The 21165-nt window shown below is 40.7% G+C and overlaps 1 protein-coding gene across 6 annotated transcripts in view; it reads left to right on the forward strand.

Moving 5' to 3' along the window:
* Positions 1–838: 838 nt before the first annotated feature.
* Positions 839–21165, forward strand: part of LOC109903821 (echinoderm microtubule-associated protein-like 1) — a 79408-nt gene continuing 59081 nt past the window's right edge. For 3 of the 6 annotated variants that reach the window (XM_031788447.1, XM_031788445.1, XM_031788446.1), the window contains exon 1: positions 839–1496. In XM_031788447.1, coding sequence (XP_031644307.1) covers positions 1322–1496 — 175 coding nt within the window. In that variant the 5' untranslated portion in view covers positions 839–1321. The remainder of the gene's footprint in view (positions 1497–21165) is intronic. The other 3 variants (XM_031788442.1, XM_031788444.1, XM_031788443.1) reach the window with 2 other exon arrangements.

Here is a 21165-nt window from a genome sequence, read left to right on the forward strand (position 1 = left end):
AGTGTTGACTGGTAGACTGGGTCAAATCAAATCAAAGTTTATTTGCTGTGTACACAGATGTTAAGGCAAGTGCAGGGAATTGTTTTTGTGTCTAGCTCTAGAAGTGCAGTAAATATCTAACAGTACAATAATAATACACAAATAATCCCAAGAAAAAAAGAAACAAGAGATTAAGTAATATCAGAATGAGCAATATCAGAGTGCTGATATAAATGTGGTTTGTATAGACAGTATGGACAATATACAGTATAAGTAGGAAAAAGGTATGTACAGCTATAGTTATGTAGGATGATGGCTCACTGTTCTGCAACAGAAACCCATTTTCTTTGCTCGTCTCAGCATCCCTCTAATCTCTTCTGTGTTCCCTCTCTCTATTATTTTTATCCTGAATGGATTGATTCCTCTCTTGGATTCCTCTCCTCTCTTTGAGACTGAGAAAGAGCTTTATTCTATATATATTTCTGTGTGGTTTCTCTCATATCAGTGGCTCTTTGGGATTATTATTGTCACAAAAATATTTCTGGCAGCATGCCAGAAGAGCTGAACAATAATATGGTGACTATATCAATATATAATCCCATTCTACCAGCTGCAATCTTTTTTTCTTCCTTGTGACCCTTCTATTCCCCTTATTCTCTTCCTGGTGATCAGAGTCTCTCTCTCTCTCTCTCTCTCTCTCTCTCTCTCTGTCCTCTCTCTCTCTCTGTCCTCTCTCTCTCTCTGTCCTCTCTCTCTCTCTGTCCTCTCTCTCTCTCTGTCCTCTCTCTCTCTGTCCTCTCTAGGCAAGGGGGATGATCTGTCTTTTGAAAGAGACCCAACCCCCTCTGCCCTTGTCCACAGTTAGTGAAAGTCTGGGGCTGGGGAAGGCTGTCCAAGGTATTATCCAAACACTCACACGCACACATGCGCTCTCGCTCTATTTCTCTCTCTCTCTCTCTCTCTCTCCCTCTCTCTCTCTCTCACATGCACACACACACACAGTCGCTGCTGCCAGCCCTCCACTTACAGCTCCAGCCTTTCAAAGCTGTTTTTCCTCTGGAGATCAGCACACGGTTTAACACCACACAGCTGCCACCGAAGAGACTGAGGGAAGGAGAGAAGAGTGAATAGAGAAAATAGGGAACAAAAAGAAGAAGACCAGGAAAGTGTTTTGAAATACTCCAGGTTTTTTGTGTTTTGAAATACTCTGGTTTTTTTTTGTTTACTCCTTGGGACCATTCAAAGAAGAGAAGAGAGTCTGAGTTCACAGGAAATTATCAGAGTGAATGGGTTGCCATGGTAACTGACACTGGCAGCCTGACACGAGAAAACTCAATGTTTAATGGAGGAAGATCCTCGGTGGTGGCAAGCAAGCGAAAGTAACAGGGATTTAAGAGAGGTGAGAGGGAACAAGAGAGGAGTGAGTGGAGGAGCGCGGTGGAAGTCCAGAATGGAGGACGGGTTTTCCAGCTACAGCAGCCTCTATGACACATCTTCGCTGCTGCAGTTCTGTAACGGTAAACTCATCCTCATCCCTGGTTATCATTATGTGGGCTTGACATGACATGTCACCACTGCCTGGTTAAACTTAACACCAAAGAAGTAGTCCCTGCCGGCAGGGCTGTTGCATGTAGGCATGAGGCTATTTTGGAGCTCAAGCTGGACTTGATGAAAGTGAAAGTGTATCCTTTGTGCTGTAAAGATGCAATCTTATGTGACAGACACAGATGGGATCGTAGGCTATAAGCTACATGACCCTAATTTAGACATAGCAGGGAACAATACTCAAATGTTGAGTTTAACCATGCAGAAATCTCGAGATTTGTCTTTCAAAACCTCCTGAGGAAATGTTTCTGCCAAGAATCTCATTGAAGGTCTCTGTGGCTGTTGTGTTCTTATGAAGCATTGTGCCTAATAATAATATGCCATTTAGCTAATGCTTTTATCCAAAGCAACTTCCATTGTACATATGGGTGGCCCCAGAGGGAATCAAACCCACAACCCTTGGTGTTGAAAGCACCATGCTCTTCTGAGTGAGCCACAGAGTCTTCTCCCTGGTGTGCTGATTGTCATCCGTATCTAGTGGATAGTTCAAGTGTGATTGAACCTTTTTACAGCAGTGGGCTAAATCAGGGTCACACAGAGTGTTTCTTGGTCCTCTTAATCAAATCTACTTTGAAACAAAAGTATGCAACTCACACACATGGTTATTGGCTTAAATAAAAGAAGACACCTGTACCATGTCAGATATAGAGTTGAAATGTATTCAATTTTGAGTTTCATCACAATATTACATTTTATATACATCACAGAAGACTGAACTATAACAAAACCGTTTGAAATAGAAACATCAGATTTTATGCGTAAAAAATGTAATGTTTATAAATTATAAAATTATGAGAAATATTAATAACATTCCACCTATGACGCCACTAGAGGGCAATTTGGACATTTGACTGCAGAAAAGGGTTTAAAAGGCTGAAGGGTGGAAGTGGAGTTGGGGTTGCAGGTTATTAGTGGAGTGAGTGAAGGTGCAGCGTGACACATCACTTTGTCACAACTAATCAATCTATTATCAACAAAGCCTGATGTCTGCTCAGATACAGGAAACACTGTCTGACACTTATTTATAGCTCTGCTGAGCCAAAGGAAGTAGGGTGAGACGCTGGTCTTGGGCCAACTAATCCTAGCTCTGTACCCTGGAGCAAAACAAAGAGAATACTCAAATTGTCTAACGATGTGGCTGATTAGTGAGTTACAGAAGGTTGGCAGTTTAAAACTTAATTACCATGGTTGGGAAATAAGAAAATCAATGACATTTACAAAGTAATGTCCTGAACATGAACTAATACTGTGTGGTGTGCTGTGTGGTGTGCTGTGTGGTGTGCAGACATGCTGATAATGTCAATGATGTCACAGACATTCACTCAGGCATGTTGGATTATCTGAAAAACAGGTGTAGGCTGAATGTCAGGTTGGATAAAAAATAAATAAAGCTTCATTTTCCAAGGATGAGTTGACCTTTTAGAGTGTTACGAGTGACACTGTAATTTAAAGAAAGAAAAAAGGCTACTGCAACATGTCATATTGTTTAATTGCTGTCAACCTCAAGGGTGTTTAATTAAAGGATTCACACACATACAGTATGTATTGGGTCAAATTCGTGCAAGGGTCAAGACAAAATCCCTTTTCCCACTATGTTGTCAAACATAAAAACATTGACTAAAGTTTTCAATGTTCTGAAGTCCCCCAATTGGCACTTACATGCATGCCCTTGTCTGACATGGTTGACATTTTCTAATTATGTAGAGGTTAATGACTTTTCTGTGCAAGCGAAAGGCCAGTGAGTGCTTCAAATCACTGCCTTAATCTGTTTGTTATTACTTCAGAAGGTCTGGTTAGCACTTACAAGCCGGAAGACGAAACACGCCAATCTGTTGTGACTCTTGCCAGGGATTTTCAAATGTACTCTCACTAGAATGACTCAGACTGTCATACTGACTGAGGGGCTCATATCAAGCGAGAGGACCCTCATTGTTCCAACATACAACTTAATTGTGTGAGTGTGTAGTCTGGAGGCTCTGAAATCACCCAATGGTGTGTTGGCCAGCTGTAGTTCTGCCTGTAAAAGTGATGTCATTTGTTCTTGAACGCTTCATGTGTTAGTGATCAGCCAACCAGACTAATGGCAGGGGAGACTGGGTCAGCGACTCAGCAAACTGGAAAAGCATGCTTTTGTCCCGAGGAGATCGGCTACTAAGGGAAATGATCCACATTAGTAGCCTACTAGTCCAATTATCAGGGAGTTGCATCTTTAGAAGAGGATCTACAGTATTGAATGTATCCACCTTATGAGTGCCTTTAATGAAGAATTGAATAAAGGTGTATATTTTTTTTACTGCCCCTATCGCTAGGTGTCTGACTTAATACTGACAGTGGATGATCTGGTCGTATTCACTTAGTGTTGTTATGACTGATCAATAGATTATGAATCAAAACAAGGTGGTCAATCCAGAGAATTCACTGTTTCACCCTTCAGATTTAACCAGACATCCTTATCACTTCCCAACACCCCCTCTCCTCTAGGGCCTGCAGTGCTGGCACTACCCGCCACATCACCAATGTCACCAAGAGATTGGTAGTTGGCACACAAACAGTGTGACACGGTTCCCTCTCCTCTTTGGTTTCTGTAAAGCCATTAATGGAAGCACATGCAGAGGGATTAGGGTTTAAGTCCTGCTCACGTTACCAACAAACCAACAAAAACAGACAAACAAAAGATTGGGCCAGGTCGGGTCAGCCCATGCCTGCCCACAGTCAAGGAATTCTGACCTGTACCCAAATGTGCTCTCTGACATTTCTACAGATTTTTGGTTTCCAAAAATTCCTGTTTTGTTGGCCTCTCCATGTTGGAGTAATGTTGACTAATCCAACTCAGTGACCACACTCTTGTGATGAGTAACCTTGCCAGAGACCTTGGGGCCTCATTTATAACCGTTGCATATATTTCACATTAAAAGACTGAAGGACAGCGAGTATTTCAGTTCTGTGGGTAAAATAACTCATCACTGCTGATCAAATATATGGTTGGCCATTGATTCCCTTTAGTTGCATTGAGCTCTCTTTCTGACTTCTGGTGATTTGTTTTCTCTGTTTGCTAAGTTGAAGCCAGACTACACTGAAGGATAAAAGTCATTTTCTCTCTTGAATGCAGAGATATTCAGAGGCAGTTTGGGCTGTTGTGGCACCGTCATGCTGCACTCCTCTGCCAACTTATCTAACCCCCTTTCTGATGTGTAAACACTTTAACTAGCAGCCAACCTGCTTGCATCAATCCCTTGTAATTACAGTAAAACACTGAAATTCAAACACCTCCCGTCAATTGAATTTTTACCTTTATTTTACTAGGCAAGTCAGTTAAGAACAAATTCTTATTTTCAATGACAGCCTAGGAACAGTGGGTTAACTGCCTGTTCAGGGGCAGAACGACAGATTTGTACCTTGTCAGCTCGGGGATTCGAACTTGCAACCTTTCGGTTACTAGTCCAACGCTCTAACCACTAGGCTACCCTGCCGCCCCATTTCATTCATCCATTCTTTCATTCATCCATTCATTCAGATTTTTTTTTACAGTATAATAATCACTTTTACGGCATTTTACTGTGTGTCATTACACAGTACTTGCTTTGATACCATAATTATATTACAGTAGGTGTACTGTAATATGAAATACAGAATGTGACTTACCACCGAGCTGCCGGTAAAAGACTGCCAAATTCACTGTAAATTCATATGCTTGACATGGTCTGCCCCATACACAGTATCTGGCTCGAAACATCCCTGATTGTCCATTGTTACCCTTCTCATTTGGTTTCCACACCATATGTAAATCCTAACTCTTACAACAATGTTGTCACTTGTCTGAACAACTGGACCGCCCAATGTTCCTAGCTGTTTGTTATTTGTGCACAAGGCCCTGTTTGTGGGAGAAAAGGTTAGCCAATCATGCACACTGAAAAAAGCATTGTGTCAAAGGAGTATTGAACGCCGTTTGGGTCTTTAGGTCTCAAAAAAGATACATGTCAAATAACACTATTTGACGTGTTAAATAAGCTTTTATTTTGACACGTCAAATAACACAATTCTATTACATGCAAGCCAAGCGCCACTACTATCAGTAGCACTGTCAAAGCTGTAGAAAAAGTCTGCAAACAAGCACACACCGGTCACGAACTATGTGTTTACAATACCGCGTTGGTAATAAGGTATTATGTGTTTGACCGCAACTTCTGGGGTAGCTAGCTAGCTTTAGCTTGGTACCTAGCTAGCACCAATACAACCAGCCTGAAAACAATGACCAGTAGAAACTGCAGTCATTTTCATTATCCTTAAAAATGATTTAAGAAACATTGTAAGTATTATTGTATTGTTGTTCGCCTATTGAAATTGAACTTCAGTTCATGACAATAAATACTTAACCCTTTTGCCCAAGGCGAACATTATAAGCAACCAGCTAGCCTCATCTGGCTAGGCAGGCTCGACCAGACTGGGTTATGTGTTGTGAATCTAGCCAAAATAAGGATTAGGCACAATAGTGGAATTTGCAGTTTTCCTTCAAAATAAAAGTACCTCGTTGAAAGTGATGCAGAAGGTTACAACTGGTGGAATTATGCCATGTTTAGACTAGATAATGTTAAACAAGGTTGGAATGTGAAGCAATGAAATGGGTTACCAGTCTACTCGGTGACACCCACAGAACACAACTGTGAAGAGTTTACACAAATATTAGGGTTGTAGCTCTTATCGCGGGACTGTGACTGTGTGAAATCATCTTCCCAGTTAGCCTATTGTGTGTATTGACATTCATATTGCACTGTACAGCTTTACCTAAGGATTGGGGATCAATGAAATGGGGTATCAGTCTACTCAATACCCAATATATTTTTTCCCAACGTCCTCCTCAGAGTTATCAGACTCCAAAACAGTTGTCAGACTCTTGTTTTTCCTCGGGAATGGTGTTCAATACACATGGATTGACAATAAATGTGGTTCAATTCACAGTTGTTTCCGAGTCCCGCAATAAGAGCTATGATGCTAATGTTTCTCTGGGTGTCACTGAGTAGACTGATACCCTGTGTTATTGATCCACAATCCATAGGTAACACGGAACACAAACCGGCTGCGCGAGTGTGCCATCATGCGCCATCGTGCATAAATGCATTTTGTCCCCCCACACCAAACGCGATATTAATTTAGGGACAGGTCGAAAAACATTAAACATTTATGGCAATTTCGCTAGCTAGCTTGCACTTGCTAGCTAATTTGTCCTATTTAGCTAGCTTGCTGTTGATAGCTAATTTGTCCTGGGATAGAAACATTGATTTGTTATTTTATCTGAAATGCACAAGGTCCTCAACTCTGCCAATTAATCCACACATAAAATGGTCAACCGAATCATCATCTCTCCTCCTTCCAGGCTTTTTCTTCTCTTGACTTCATATTGCGAAATTAGGTGCATTACCGACACTGACCTCGTTCGTCTTTCAATCACTCACGTGGGTATAACCAATGAGGAGATGGCACGTGGGTACCTGCTTCTATAAACCAATGAGGAAAAGAACTGACTACTATTTTAGCCCTTGGCAACGCAGATGCTCGTTGGTGCACACAAGCAGTGTGGGTATAATAATAGAATAATATAGATTTCTACATTTATTTCTGCAAATACGAACTGTTTTATAAATGAGGGGTGTTTTAGATGATGACACCTAACTATAGCTACTGAAACAGATTATGTCATTTTGCTGTGTTTTTGGGGAAGAATATTGTTTGCATCCATGAGCTAGCTAGCTTTCCTTTATGACCAGCACTGTAGGTGCCCGAGACAACTTTACCAGCGTATCGATGAATCGTTGTGACATATGAAATACGAGTGATAGTGTAATCATTGTGTAATAACTACGTAAAAAAATTCTGAATACGTTCAATTATTATGTGACGTTGAGGTATATTCAGGTCCTGATTGGTCAACAAGCGTATTTGACATGTCAAATTGTGTTATTTGACGTGTGTCTTTTTTGACACTCGAAGACCCAAACGGCGTTCCATAGAGGAGAGAGTCAAGCCAACCATTAGTTATAGCACTGATGATATGCCCCACTTCTTAAAAATCTAAGCGGTGTGTGTGCGTGCGTGTTTATGTGTGTATGCTTCACGGTGTTGCCATCGGGGTTCTGCTGTACCCTCCTCCCATAGAAACGTGTGATGTTGCCTAATTTCTATGCTGTGGTCTCTCTGTTCTGTCTGGGTTCCATGAGGGAGTGAGTAACTACCCTGAACTGTGGCCTGGGCAAGGCTTTGAGCAGGTCCTAGCAGATGCAGGGATGATGTACGGTATGTAGAAAGGAGGTTAATCTGGTTAGAGACAGGATCCCAATATTGTACGATGTTACCAATCCCAGAGTAGCAATTGTAGTAATACACAGTATTAGCTGTCCCTATTTTTGTTAGTGTCCAGTTTTACTAGTAAATGGGACAATTCTTTCCTCGTTTAATTGGCTGGCATACAGATTTAAAAAAAAGTTTTTTACACCAGTCTGATAAATGTCTCGTCTCAGATGAGGCCATATTGCTTTTACACACAATGCCCATACAACGTGTATTTACTCTTAATAGGCAAGGATAGTAAAATAATTGCATTATAATGTCCTAGCACAGACGTGATATTGCTTGACCAGTAAGCAAGCGAAAAAGCGAACATTTTGTAGCATCTTGCCACTGAATCTTAACCCGTCATAAAGATGGCGCTGCAGTTGATAGTGGCCGTTTTATGGCTCCTGACCTATTTTGTGTGTTTTTTTTAACGCTAATCTGAACTTTTTTGTACATAATGTCTCTGCCATAATGTCCCATGGACGAACACAGCTTCTGGACATCAGAACATTCAGGAGGCTGAAGAAATTGGCTTGGCCTTTAGACCCTCACAAACTTCAACAGTTGCACCATCGAGAGCATCCTGTTGGGCTGTATCACCTCCTGGTTCAGGAATTGCACCGTCCGCAACCTCAGGGCTCTCCAGAGGGTGGTGCGGTCAAACAAGCAAGGTTTGAAATATGTTTGATTGAATATTATGGAATTGTTGTTTTTCCTCGTCAATCTTCACACAATACCCCATAATGACAAAGCAAAAACTGGTTCCATTTTTTATTCATGACATTTACATTAGTATTCAGATCCTTAACTCAGTACTTTGTTGAAGCACCTTTGGCAGTGATTACAGCCTTGAGTCTTCTGAGGTATGATGCTACAAGCTTGGCATGCTGTATTTGTGGAGTTTCTCCCATTCTTCTCTGCAGATCCTCTCAAGCTCTGTCAGGTTGGATGGGGAGTGTCGCTGCACAGCTATTTTCAGGTCTCTCCAGAAATGTTAGACCGGGTTTAATTCTGGCTGGGCCACTCAAAGACATTTAGGGACTTGTCCTGAAGCCACTGGGTGGAGTGGTTGAAAAACAAGTTATAATGACTCCAACCTAAGTGTATGTAAACTTCCGACTTCAACTGTATTAGAGTTGATTTCTTGTTAACAAACCTTTGTTTTGGCAAGTCGGATAGGGCCTCTACTTTGTGTATGACACAAGTCATTTTTCCAACAATTGTTTACAGACAGATTATTTCACTTATTTCACTGTATCACAATTCCAGAAGATTACATACACTAAATTGACTGTGCCTGTAAATGCAACCGCTGTGTCAGATTTTTTTTTAACTTTACGAAAAAAGCATTCCATGCAATAATCTGAGACGCGCTCAGAAATACACAACATTTCTCATGTTGGAGTCAACAGAAATACGAAATTACATCATAAATATTCCCTTACCTTTGATGATCTTTCATCAGAATGCAGTGCCAGGAATCCTAGTTCCGCAATAAATCGTTGTTTTGTACGATAATATCCATTACTAGTGTCCAATTAGCTACTTTTGCTAGCACGTTTAGTTCACATGTCCAAAAGCTGGCGCCAGGCCAGGCGAACTCGGACGAAAACTTCAAAAGGTTATATTCCAGGTCGAATAAGCTTGTCAAATTAAGTAGAGAATCAATCTTCAGGATGTTGTTATCATATATCCAATAACGTTCCAACCGGAGCATTTGTTTTTGTCTACAGAGTAATAGAACGCATGGCGATATCATGAGTAATCCGCGTAACCAGGAACTGGCATTCTGCCAGACCACTGACTCACACTAGAAGTTTCATTCCATGTTCTACTGACTGTTGACATCTAGTGGAAGGCAAAGAAAGTGCGAACAGATCCATATCTTACTGGGAAGTGAATAGACGGTGAGTTTAACATCAACCAGCCCCAGAATTTTCACTTCCTGTTTGGAAGTTTGCCTGCCATATGAGTTCTGTTATACTCACAGACATAATTCAAACAGTTTTAGAAACTTCAGAGTGTTTTCTATCCAATAGTAATAATGATATGCATATATTAGCATCTGGGATAGAGGAGGAGGCAGTTCACTATGGGCTCACAATTCATCCAAAGTGAAAATGCTGCCCCCTATCCCTAAGAAGTTTAACAGCTTGGAAAATTTCAGAAAATGATGTCATGGCTTTAGAAGATTCTGATAGGCTAATTTACATACTTTGAGTCAATTGGAGGTGTACCTGTGGATGTATTTCAAGATCTACCTTCAAACTCAGTGCCTCTTTGCTTGACATCATGAGAAAATCCAAAGAAATCAGCCAAGACCTCAGAAAAAAATGGTAGACCTCCACAAGTCTGGTTCATCCTTGGGAGCATTTTCCAAATGCCTGAAGGTACCACGTTCATCTGTACAAACAGTAGTACGCAAGCATAAACACCATGGGACCACGTAGCCGTCATACCGCTCAGGAAGGAGACCAGTTCTGTCTCCTAGAGATTAACGTATTGGTTGCGAAAAGTGCAAGTCAATCCCAGAACAACAGCAAAGGACCTTGTGAAGATGCCGGAGGAAACAGGTACAAAAGTATCTATATCCACAGTAAAAAGAGTCCTATATCGACATAACCTGAAAGGTCACTCAGCAAGGAAGAAGCCACTGCTCCAAAACCTCAAAAAAAAGCTTGACTACAGTTTGTAACTGCACATGGGGACAAAGATCGTACTTTTTGAAGAAATGTCCTCTGGTCTGATGAAAAAAAATAGAACTGTTTGGCCATCATTATGTTTGGAGGAAAAAGGGGGAGGCTTGCAAGCTGAAGAACACCATCCCAACCGTGAAGCATGGGGGTGGCAGCGTCATGTTGTGGGGGTGCTTTGCTTACAGGGGGGAATAGTGCACTTCACAAAATAGATGGCATCATGAGGACGGAAAATTATGTGGATATATTGAAGCAACATCTCAAGACATCAGTCAGGAAGTTAAAGCTTGGTCGCAAATGGGTCTTCCAAATAAACAATGACTCCAAGCATACTTCCAAAGTTGTGGCAAAATGGTTAAGGACAACATAGTCAAGGTATTGGAGTGGCCATCACAAAGCCCTGACCTCAATCCTATAGAAAATTTGTGGGCAGAACTGAAAAAGTGTGCGTGAGCAAGGAGGCCTACAAACCTGACTCAGTTACACCAGCTCTGTCAGGAGGAATGGGCCAAAATTCACCCAACTTATTGTGGGAAGCTTGTGGAAGGCTACCCAAAACATTTGACCTAAGTTAAACAATTTAAAAGCAGTGCTACCTAATACTTATTGAGAGTATGTACATTTCTGACCCACTGGTCAGAAATAAAAGCTGAAATAAATTATTCTCTCTCCTATTATCCTGACATTTCACAATCTTAAAAACATGTTTTCTTTGATTAAATGTCAAGAGTTGTGAAAAACTGAGTTAACTGTGTTTGGCTAAGGTGTTTGTAAACTTCTGGCTTCAACTGTATTACCTCAACTAACCGGTACCCCGCACATTGAGTCTCACTCTTGTTATTTTACTGCTGCTCTTTAATTACGTGTTCCTTTTATTTCTTATTCTTATTCTTATCCGTATTTTAATTTTATTTTTAACTGCATTGTTGGTTAGGGGCTCGTAAGTAAGCATTTCACTGTAAGGTCTACACATGTTGTATTCATGTGACTAATACAATTTGATTTAAAAATTTGATTTGATTAATTCGTACACTTATATGAAATCCCGCTAGGACCTCCAACGAGCCGTCAAACAAGCAAAGCATCAACACAGGACTAAAATTGAATCCTACTCCACCGGCTCTGATGCTCGATGGATGTGGCAGGGCTTGCAAACTATCACAGATTACAAAGGGAAACCCAGCGACGCGATCCTACCAGATGAGCTAAATGCCTTCTGTGCTCGCTTCGAGGCAAGCAACACTGAACCATGCATGAGAGCACCAGCTGTTCTGGACGGCTGTGTGATCTCACTCTCTGTAGCCAATGTGAGTAAGACATTATAATACAGGTTAATTTTTGCAAGGCTGCAGGGCCACATGGAATACCAGGACGTGTACTCAAGGCAAGCGCTGACCAGCTGTCAGGTGTCTTCACTGACATCCTCAACCTATCACTGACCCGGTCTGTAATACCAATGTCACACCATGATCTGTTTCACCTGTCTTTGTGATTGTCTCCACCCATCTCCAGGTGTTGCCCTTCTTCCCCATTATCACCTGTGTATTTATACCTGTGTGAGCCATGACCAGCCTGGGAAAAGCAGGAGCTGTTTGTCTGTTGCCAGTTTGTCTTGTTTGTCAAGTCAACCAGTGTTTTTGTTCTCAGCTCCTGCTTTTCCCAGTCTCTTTTTCTCGCCCTCCTGGTTTTGACCCTTGCCTGTCCTGACTCTGAGCCTGCCTGACCACTCTGCCTGCCCTTGACCATGAGCCTGCCTGCCATCCGGTACCATTGCCCCACCTCTGGTTTACTGACCCCTGCCTGCCTTGACCTGTCTATTGCCTGCCCCTGTTGGATTATTAAACCATTGTTAATTCAACGTTGTCTGCATGTGGGTCTTACCTTCATTCCTGATAACCAACTTATTTCAAGCAGACCACCATAGTCCCCTTGCCCAAGAACGCTAAGGTAACCTAGCACTGATATCTATAGCCATGAATTTTTTTGAAAGGCTGGTCAGGGCTCACATCAACACCATCATCCCAGACACCCTGGACCCACTCCAATCTGTATACCACCCCAACAGATCCACAGATGACGCAATCTCCATTGCACTGCCCTCACCCACCTGGACAAAAGTAATACCTGTGTAAGAGTGCTGTTCATTTACTACAGCTCAGCATTCAGCATCATAGTCCCCTCCAAGCCAAACACCAAGCCCAGGACCCTGGGACTGAACACCTCCCTTTGCAACTGGATCCTGACTTTCCTGAGGAGCCACCCCCAGGCGCTGAGGGTAGTAAACAACACATCTGCCACGCTGACCATCAACACGGGGGCCATCAGCTGTATGTGCTTAGACCCTCCTGTACTCCATGTTCAACCATGACTGCGTGGCTGCACACGACTCCAACACCATCATAAACTTTGCTTATGACACGATGATGATGAGGCAGCCTATAGGGAGGAGATCAGAGACCTGGCAATGTGGTGCCAGTATAACAACCTCTCTCAACATAAGCAAGCATCTACATCGATGGGGCTGTAGTGGAGCGGGTCGAGAGCTTCAAGATCCTCTGTGTCCACATCACTATGGAATTAACATGGTCCCCACCCACACAGTTGTGAAGAGGGCACGACAGGGCCTCTTCATCCTTAGGAGGATGAAAAGAATTGGCATGGGCCCTCAGATCCTCAAAACGTTTTACAGCTGCACCATTGAGAGCATATCTTCCTGGCTGCATCACCACTTTGTACAGCAACTGCAAGGCACCTGACCGTAAGGCACTATAGAGGGGGGTGAGTACAGCCCAGTAACAATGGTCATCAACATTGTTAAAAACAATTAGAATAAATGCAACCATTGATGAAGATACCCCAAACTTTTTGAATTTAGAAAATCCGTCAGATATTGACTAAATTATAGCACATGAAACATTTTACTGGCATGAACAAATAATGAATGGGGTTCACGGATTTTGGTGGGAATTCAGGTACATAAAGGGGTGAAACAGGGCTGCAACCACCAAAAGGCCACTCCAGTCATTTCCACAAGCCCATTCTCCCCAATTAAGGTGACATCAACCTCCTGCGGTCTAGGCCTACATGCACTCACCTGCACTGTCTAGACTGCCTTATTAATTACTGTTGTTGTCATGTTCTGTTGTGTGTCAATTGCAGGATACCCTCAGATAAAAAATCAAGACGCTTGGCTCTAGATTATACCGATCTAGTGTATATATACTCTACATTGTTTGCAAGATCAGACACATATCACTATAATCTGAGTGTTCATTTTCAGAAGTTGCATTCATTTCAGTGCGTCTAATTTGTAAACATTTCAACTGTGTTAAATTAACAAAAAATGTACACAGATTTAAATAAAGTTATCTTTCTTCTCTTTCTTGTGATGTAAGTGTTGAGACGATGTGTTAAATCCCAGACAAAGCTACAGCATTCTTATAGATGCAACAGAAAGACAATGTATTTCATTGAGCCCATTTCAGCCATTACCGGGGTGTGTTTGACAGGTCATTACAAACATTTCCACTGTGCTAACGTTAATGGGAATAAATGACAGACACAAGCAAGAGTATGAAAGAGTCATACACTTTTGGGCACTAACTCTCCTGCACTGACTCTATGCACATACACTGGACTCTACCCACACACTCACACATACTTACACTAAAACACACAAACACGCACACACACACACACGCACATGCACACACACACGCTTTCACACTCACCACATATGTTGTTGCTACTGTCTATTATCTATCCTGTTCCCTAGTCACGTTACCCCTACCTACAGTGCCTTCAGAAAGTATTCATACCTCTTGACTTATATCAGATTTTGTTGTGTTACAGCCTGAATTCAAAATGGATGAAATACAATTTTTTTCACTCATCTACACACATCAACTCATAATTTATTTTTATTTTTTTTATTTCACCTTTATTTAACCAGGTAGGCTAGTTGAGAACAAGTTCTCATTTGCAACTGCGACCTGGCCAAGATAAAGCATAGCAGTGTGAGCAGACAACAAAGAGTTACACATGGAATAAACAATTAACAAGTCAATAACACAGTAGAAACCAAAGGGGGAGTCTATATACAATGTGTGCAAAAGGCATGAGGAGGTAGGCAAATAATTACAATTTTGCAGATTAACACTGGAGTGATGAATGATCAGATGGTCATGACAAAGTGAAAACATGAAATGTTAGCAAATTTATTGAGAATGAAATACAGTATGAAATACAGTATCTAATTTACATAAGTATTCACACCCCTGAGTCAATACATGTTAGAATCACCTTTGGCAGCGATTACAGCTGTGAGTCTTTCTGGGTAAGCCTCTATGAGCTGGATTGTACACCTGGATTGTACAATATTTGCACATTATTCTTTTTTAAATTCTTCAGACACTGTTAAGGTGGTTGTTGATCATTGCTAGACAGCCATTTTCAAATCTTACCATAGATTTTCAAGCGCTTTTTAAGTCAAATCTGTAACTAGGACTTTAAGTCAAATCCCAACTCAGGAACTCCAGTGTGATTCAGGTTATTGGCCTGCTGAAAGGCCAATAACCTTTCCACCCAGTGTCTGGTGGAAAACAGACTGAACCAGGTTTTCATCTAGAATTTTGCCATTACAAATATTTTTTATCCTGAAAAACTCCCCAGTCCTTAACGATTACAAGCATACACATAACATGATGCAGCCACTACTATGCTTCAAAATATGGAGAGTGGTACTCAGTAATGCATTGTATTGGATTTGCTCCAAACATAACACTTTGTATTCAGGACAAGAAGTTACTTGCTTTGCCACATTTTTAGCAGCATTACTTTAGTGCCTTATTGCAAACAGGATGCATGTTTTGGCAGAGCTTGAGAGGATCTGCAGAGCTTGAGAGGATCTGCAGAGAAGAAATGGGAGAAACTCCCCAAAAACAGGTGTGCCAAGCTTGTAGCGTCATACCCAAGAAAACTCGCGGCCGTAATCGTTGCCAAAGATGCTTCAACAAATTACTGAGTGAAGGGTCTGAATACTTATGTAAATGTAATATTTCAGTTTTTATTTTGAATACATTTGCAAGAATTTCTATAAACCTGTTTTCGCTTTGTCATTATGGGGTATTGTGAGTAGATTGATGAGGGAAAAAAACAATTTAATACATTTTAGAATAAGGCTAACATAACAAAATGTGGAAAAAGTCAATGGGTCTGAATACTTTCAGAATGCACTGTATATATATGTATTATTCTATATTTGTTTACATTTAAGGGAATTGGCCCTATATACAGTGCCTTGCGAAAGTATTCGGCCCCCATGAACTTTGCGACCTTTTGCCACATTTCAGGCTTCAAACATAAAGATATAAAACTGTATTTTTTTGTGAAGAATCAACAACAAGTGGGACACAATCATGAAGTGGAACGACATTTATTGGATATTTCAAACTTTTTTAACAAATCAAAAACTGAAAAATTGGGCGTGCAAAATTATTCAGCCCCTTTACTTTCAGTGCAGCAAACTCTCTCCAGAAGTTCAGTGAGGATCTCTGAATGATCCAATGTTGACCTAAATGACTAATGATGATAAATACAATTCACCTGTGTGTAATCAAGTCTCCGTATAAATGCACCTGCACTGTGATAGTCTTAGAGGTCCGTTAAAAGCGCAGAGAGCATCATGAAGAACAAGGAAGAACAAGGAATATTGTTGATTCTTCACAAAAAAATACAGTTTTATATCTTTATGTTTGAAGCCTGAAATGTGGCAAAAGGTCGCAAAGTTCAAGGGGGCCGAATACTTTCGCAAGGCACTGTATATACAGTGGGGCAAAAAAGTATTTAGTCAGCCACCAATTGTGCAAGTTCTCCCACTTAAAAAGATGAGGCCTGTAATTTTCATCATAGGTACACTCCAGAAGCTAAGATATGCATATTATTAATTGGATAGAACACACTCTGAAGTTTCTGAAACTGTTTGAATGATGTCTGTGAGTATAACAGAACTCATATGGCAGGCAAAACCCTGAGAAAAAGTCCAACCAGGAAGTGGGAAATCTGAGGTTTGTAGGTTTTCAAGTCTTTGCCTATCCAATATACAGTGTCTATGGGGTCATATTGCACTTCCTAAGGCTTCCACTAGATGTCAACCATCTTTAGAACCTTGTTTCAGGCTTCTACTGTGAAGGGGGAGAGAATAAGAGCTGATTGAGTAAGAGGTCTGGCAGAGTGCCATGAGCTCAGTCAGGCACTTGCCCGTGAGAGGTAGCTGCGTTCCTTTTCCTTTCTAAAGACAAAGGAATTCTCCGGTTGAAACATTATTGAAGATGTATGTTAAAAACATCCTGAAGATTGATTCTATACATCGTTTGAAATGTTTCTACAAACTGTAATGGAATTGGATTTGTTATTTGTGAACTAAAAGCGTGAACAAAAAGGAGGTATTTGGACATAAATTATGTACTTTATCGAACAAAACAAACATTTATTGTGGAACTGGGATTCCTGGGAGTGCGTTCTGATGAAGATCATCAAAGGTAAGTGAATATTTAAAATGCTATTTCTGATTTCTGTTGACTACACAACATGACGGGTATCTGTAAGGCTTGTTTTGATCTCTGAGCCCTGTACTCAGATTATTGCATGGTGAGCTTTTTCTGTAAAGCTTTTTTGAAATCTGACACAGCGGTTGGATTAAGGAGAAGTTTATCTAAAGTTCCATGCATAGCACTTGTTTCTTTTATCAATGTTTATTATGAGTATTTCTGTAAATTGAGGTGGCTCTCTGCAAAATCACTGGATGTTTTGGAAGCAAAACATTACTGAACATAACACGCCAATGTAAACTCAGATTTTGGGATATAAATATGAACTTTATCGAACAAAACATACATGTATTGTGTAACATGAAGTCTTATGAGTGTCATCTGATGATGGTTAGTGATTCATTTTATCTCTATTTCTGCTTTTTGTGACTCCTCTCTTTGGCTGGAAAAATGGCTGTGTTTTTGTGACTAGGTGCTGACCTAACATAATCGCATGGTATGCTTTCATCGTAAAGCCTTTTTGAAATGGGACACTGTGGTGGGATTAACAACCAGTTTGTCTTTAAAATGGTGTATAATACTTGTATGTTTGAGGAATTTAAATTATGAGATTTCTGTTGTTTGAATTTGGCGCCCTGCACTTTCACTGGATGTTGTCATATTGTTCCCGTTAACGGAATCTCAGCCATAAAAAAAAGAGGCTCTATAGTCATTAAAAAAGAAACCTCTTTAATTGGAAAAACTAGTTCTATATTAATTTGAATATGTACTCTTTATGACAGGATGATAAAATTTTGTGAAATCAAAAGTTTTTTTTATTCGCTAATACAATTTAAATTATGTCACTGCCAGTTTTGGCTTGATGGCCCAAAAAACTATCTACATTGATAAATATGTAAAGAGGCATTTGAGAGTCCTCTGAAGTGCCAAAGTATTTCTTATGCTGAATTTGGAACCCCTTTGGCAACCCAGTAGACTAGATGAGCAAAGATACAAATGTACTGTATGTACAGTACCATTCAAAAGTTAGGACGCACCTACTCATTCCAAGGTTTTGTCTTTATTTTTATATTTTCTTCATTGTAGAATAATAGTGAAGACATCAGAACTATGAAATAACACATGAAATCATGTAGTAACCAAATTTTTTTAACAAATCAAAATATATTTTATATTTGAGATTCTTCAAAGTAGCCACCTTGCCTTGATGACAGCTTTGCACACTCTTGGCATTCTCTCAATCAGATTCATGAGGTAGTTAATTGGTGTGCATTTCAATTAACAGCTGTGCCTTGTTAAAAGTTCATTTGTGGAATTTCTTTCCTTCTTAATGCGTTTGAGCAAATCAGTTGTGTTGTGACAAGCTAGGAGTGGTATACGGAAGATAGCCCTATTTGGTAAAAGCCAAATCCGTATTATGGCAAGAACAGCTCAAATAAGCAAAGAGATATGACAGTCCATTAGTACATGACAGTTACCAGCCTCAGAAATTTAAGCCCAAAAAACATGCCACAGAGTTCAAGTAACAGACACATCTCAACATCAACTGTTCAGAGGAGACTGCGTGAATCAGGCCTTCATAGTTGAATTGTTGCAAAGGAACCACTACAAAAGGACATCAATAAGAAAAAGAGACTTGCTTGGGGCCAAGAAACACGAGCAATGGACATTAGACTGGTGGAAATACGGCCAAATTTGAGATTTTTTTGTTCCAACCGTGTGTCTTTGTGAAACTCAGAGTAGGTGAACGGATGATCAACGGATGATCTCCGGATGTGTGGTTCCCACTGTGAAGCATAGCGGAGGAGGTGTGATGGCGTGAGGGTGCTTTGCTGGTGACAATGTTAGTGATTTATTCAGAATTCAAGGCACACTTAACCAGCATGACATTCTGCAGCGATACGCCACCCATCTGGTTTGCGCTTAGTGGGACTATCATTTTTTTTCAACAGAACAATGACCCAAAACACACCTCCAGGCTGGGTAAGGGCTATTTGACCAAGAAGGAGAATGGCGGAGTGCTGCATCAGATGAGCTGGCCTCCACAGTCACCCAACCTCAACCCATTTGAGTTGGTTTGGAATTAGTTAGACCACAGAAAAGCAGCCAACAAGTGCTCAGCATATGTGGGAACCAGTAGTGACCCGTCATTCAGGGCAGGTGGCGCTTTGAGACCCACATTTTTTGCTAAAATATAAAATAAATATATATATTTTGGGGGGGGTTGCATGTTATTTTTGCATGAATACGTGTCACATGTCCAATTGCAAACAATGTAAAAAAATATATAGATATAATTGAGTTAATAAAGCCGCATACAACCACGTTCTCTTTTTTGTTTTCTTGAGTAAGGCAGCTCCAAAATGCAGGTGTTTCAGTCTAGCTCAGTGCTTTCTGTGGTGGTTTGGCTCAGTACTCTGTCACTCATGAGGTCCTTGCACAATCGCCTAGCTTCAGTCCTTTAGTAACCCTTTGGGTCCTACCATGGAGTTATATTACAAGGGCCCTTCCAAGAAGGCTCAAGGTCATTGGCCACAGAAATTATGTCAAATCACGTTATATGTACAGTAGCTTTGATTGGACTGATCATGTCAACCTCTTACATTCACAGTCATCATCGTGAATCAAGTCGGCCATTGGACATAAACATTACACAAGTTGAAAATCGCAAATTCAACAATGAGTTGTTTGGAAGGAATCGGTGACAGTGGCTAACCGCAAGCACTGCAACTGGGAAGTCAGACTGGGAAAATACATTCTGAATGGTCATCAAACTCGGAATTGTAAATATTTTTCTTTGATGACAAAATTTGCCAACGAAGGGCCGACACGAACAAAAGGTAAGTGTAACGGATTTCCTCCTCTTCGTCTGAAGAGGTGTAGCAAGGATCGGACCAATACGCAGCATGGTAAGTGTCCATGTTTTAATAGAAAAGACTGAACATGACAAAATAACAAAGTGAAATGGAAACGAAACAGTCCCGTGTGGCACAAAAACTGACACAGGAAACAATCACCCACAAAATACCCAAAGAATATGGCTGCCTAAATATGGTTCCCAATCAGAGACAACGATAAACACCTGCCTCTAATTGAGAACCAATCTAGGCAACCATAGACCTACATAACCACCTAGATGGAAACAAACCCATAAATCTACAAAAAATCCTAGACAGTACAAACACCCTAGATGAGACAAAAACACACATAACACCCATGTCACACCCTGACCTAACCAAAATAATAAAGAAAACAAAGAACACTAAGGTCAGGGCGTGACAGTAAGTCCAAAAATGTCTTATATGCTGCTGCATAAATGATGTAATATGCCAGGGAGATATGGTCAACCATAACAGCTATGTTTTTTAAAAAGGCAGTAAACGAGGCAGAATGAATTGTTTCGCTGCCAGACAAGGCTGAGCTGATAGCCAGGCGTAGCGGTGGTAAGGATTCACTCCATTGTGCTGGAAAGAAAGCTCTGCTGTTGGGACAGCTTTATGTAGGTCCAAGACATTTGTGGGCACCACTTGTCGCCGTTATAGTGCATTTAATGTATTGTTTAGTGTTGTGTTGTGTAGTGTAGTGTCTTTGCTGGCATGCATCTAAAAAATAATTGGGGGGAGTTTGCCCCACCAAGATTTACATGCTACATGCCACATGCCACTGGTGGGAATTCCATCAAGACAGTTGGAAAAGCATTCCAGGTGAAGCTGGTTGAGAGAATGCCAAGAGTGTGCAAAGCTGTCATCAAGGCAAAGGGTGGCTACTTAGAAGAATATCAAATATAAAATATATGTTGATTTCTTTAACACTTTTTTGGTTACTACATGGTTCCATATGTGTTATTTCATACTTTTGATGTTTTCACTATTATTCTCTAATGTAGAAAATATACAAAATAAAGACAAACCCTTGAATGAGTCGGTGTGTCCAAACTTTTGAATGGTACTGTACATGTACTTGAAATACATTTTACGGGAAGTTAAATATATTGCCTTTTTTTCCATATG

Source organism: Oncorhynchus kisutch, linkage group LG14 (genome assembly GCF_002021735.2).
Source record: "Oncorhynchus kisutch isolate 150728-3 linkage group LG14, Okis_V2, whole genome shotgun sequence".
In the NCBI taxonomy this organism is placed as follows: Eukaryota; Metazoa; Chordata; class Actinopteri; order Salmoniformes; family Salmonidae; genus Oncorhynchus; species Oncorhynchus kisutch.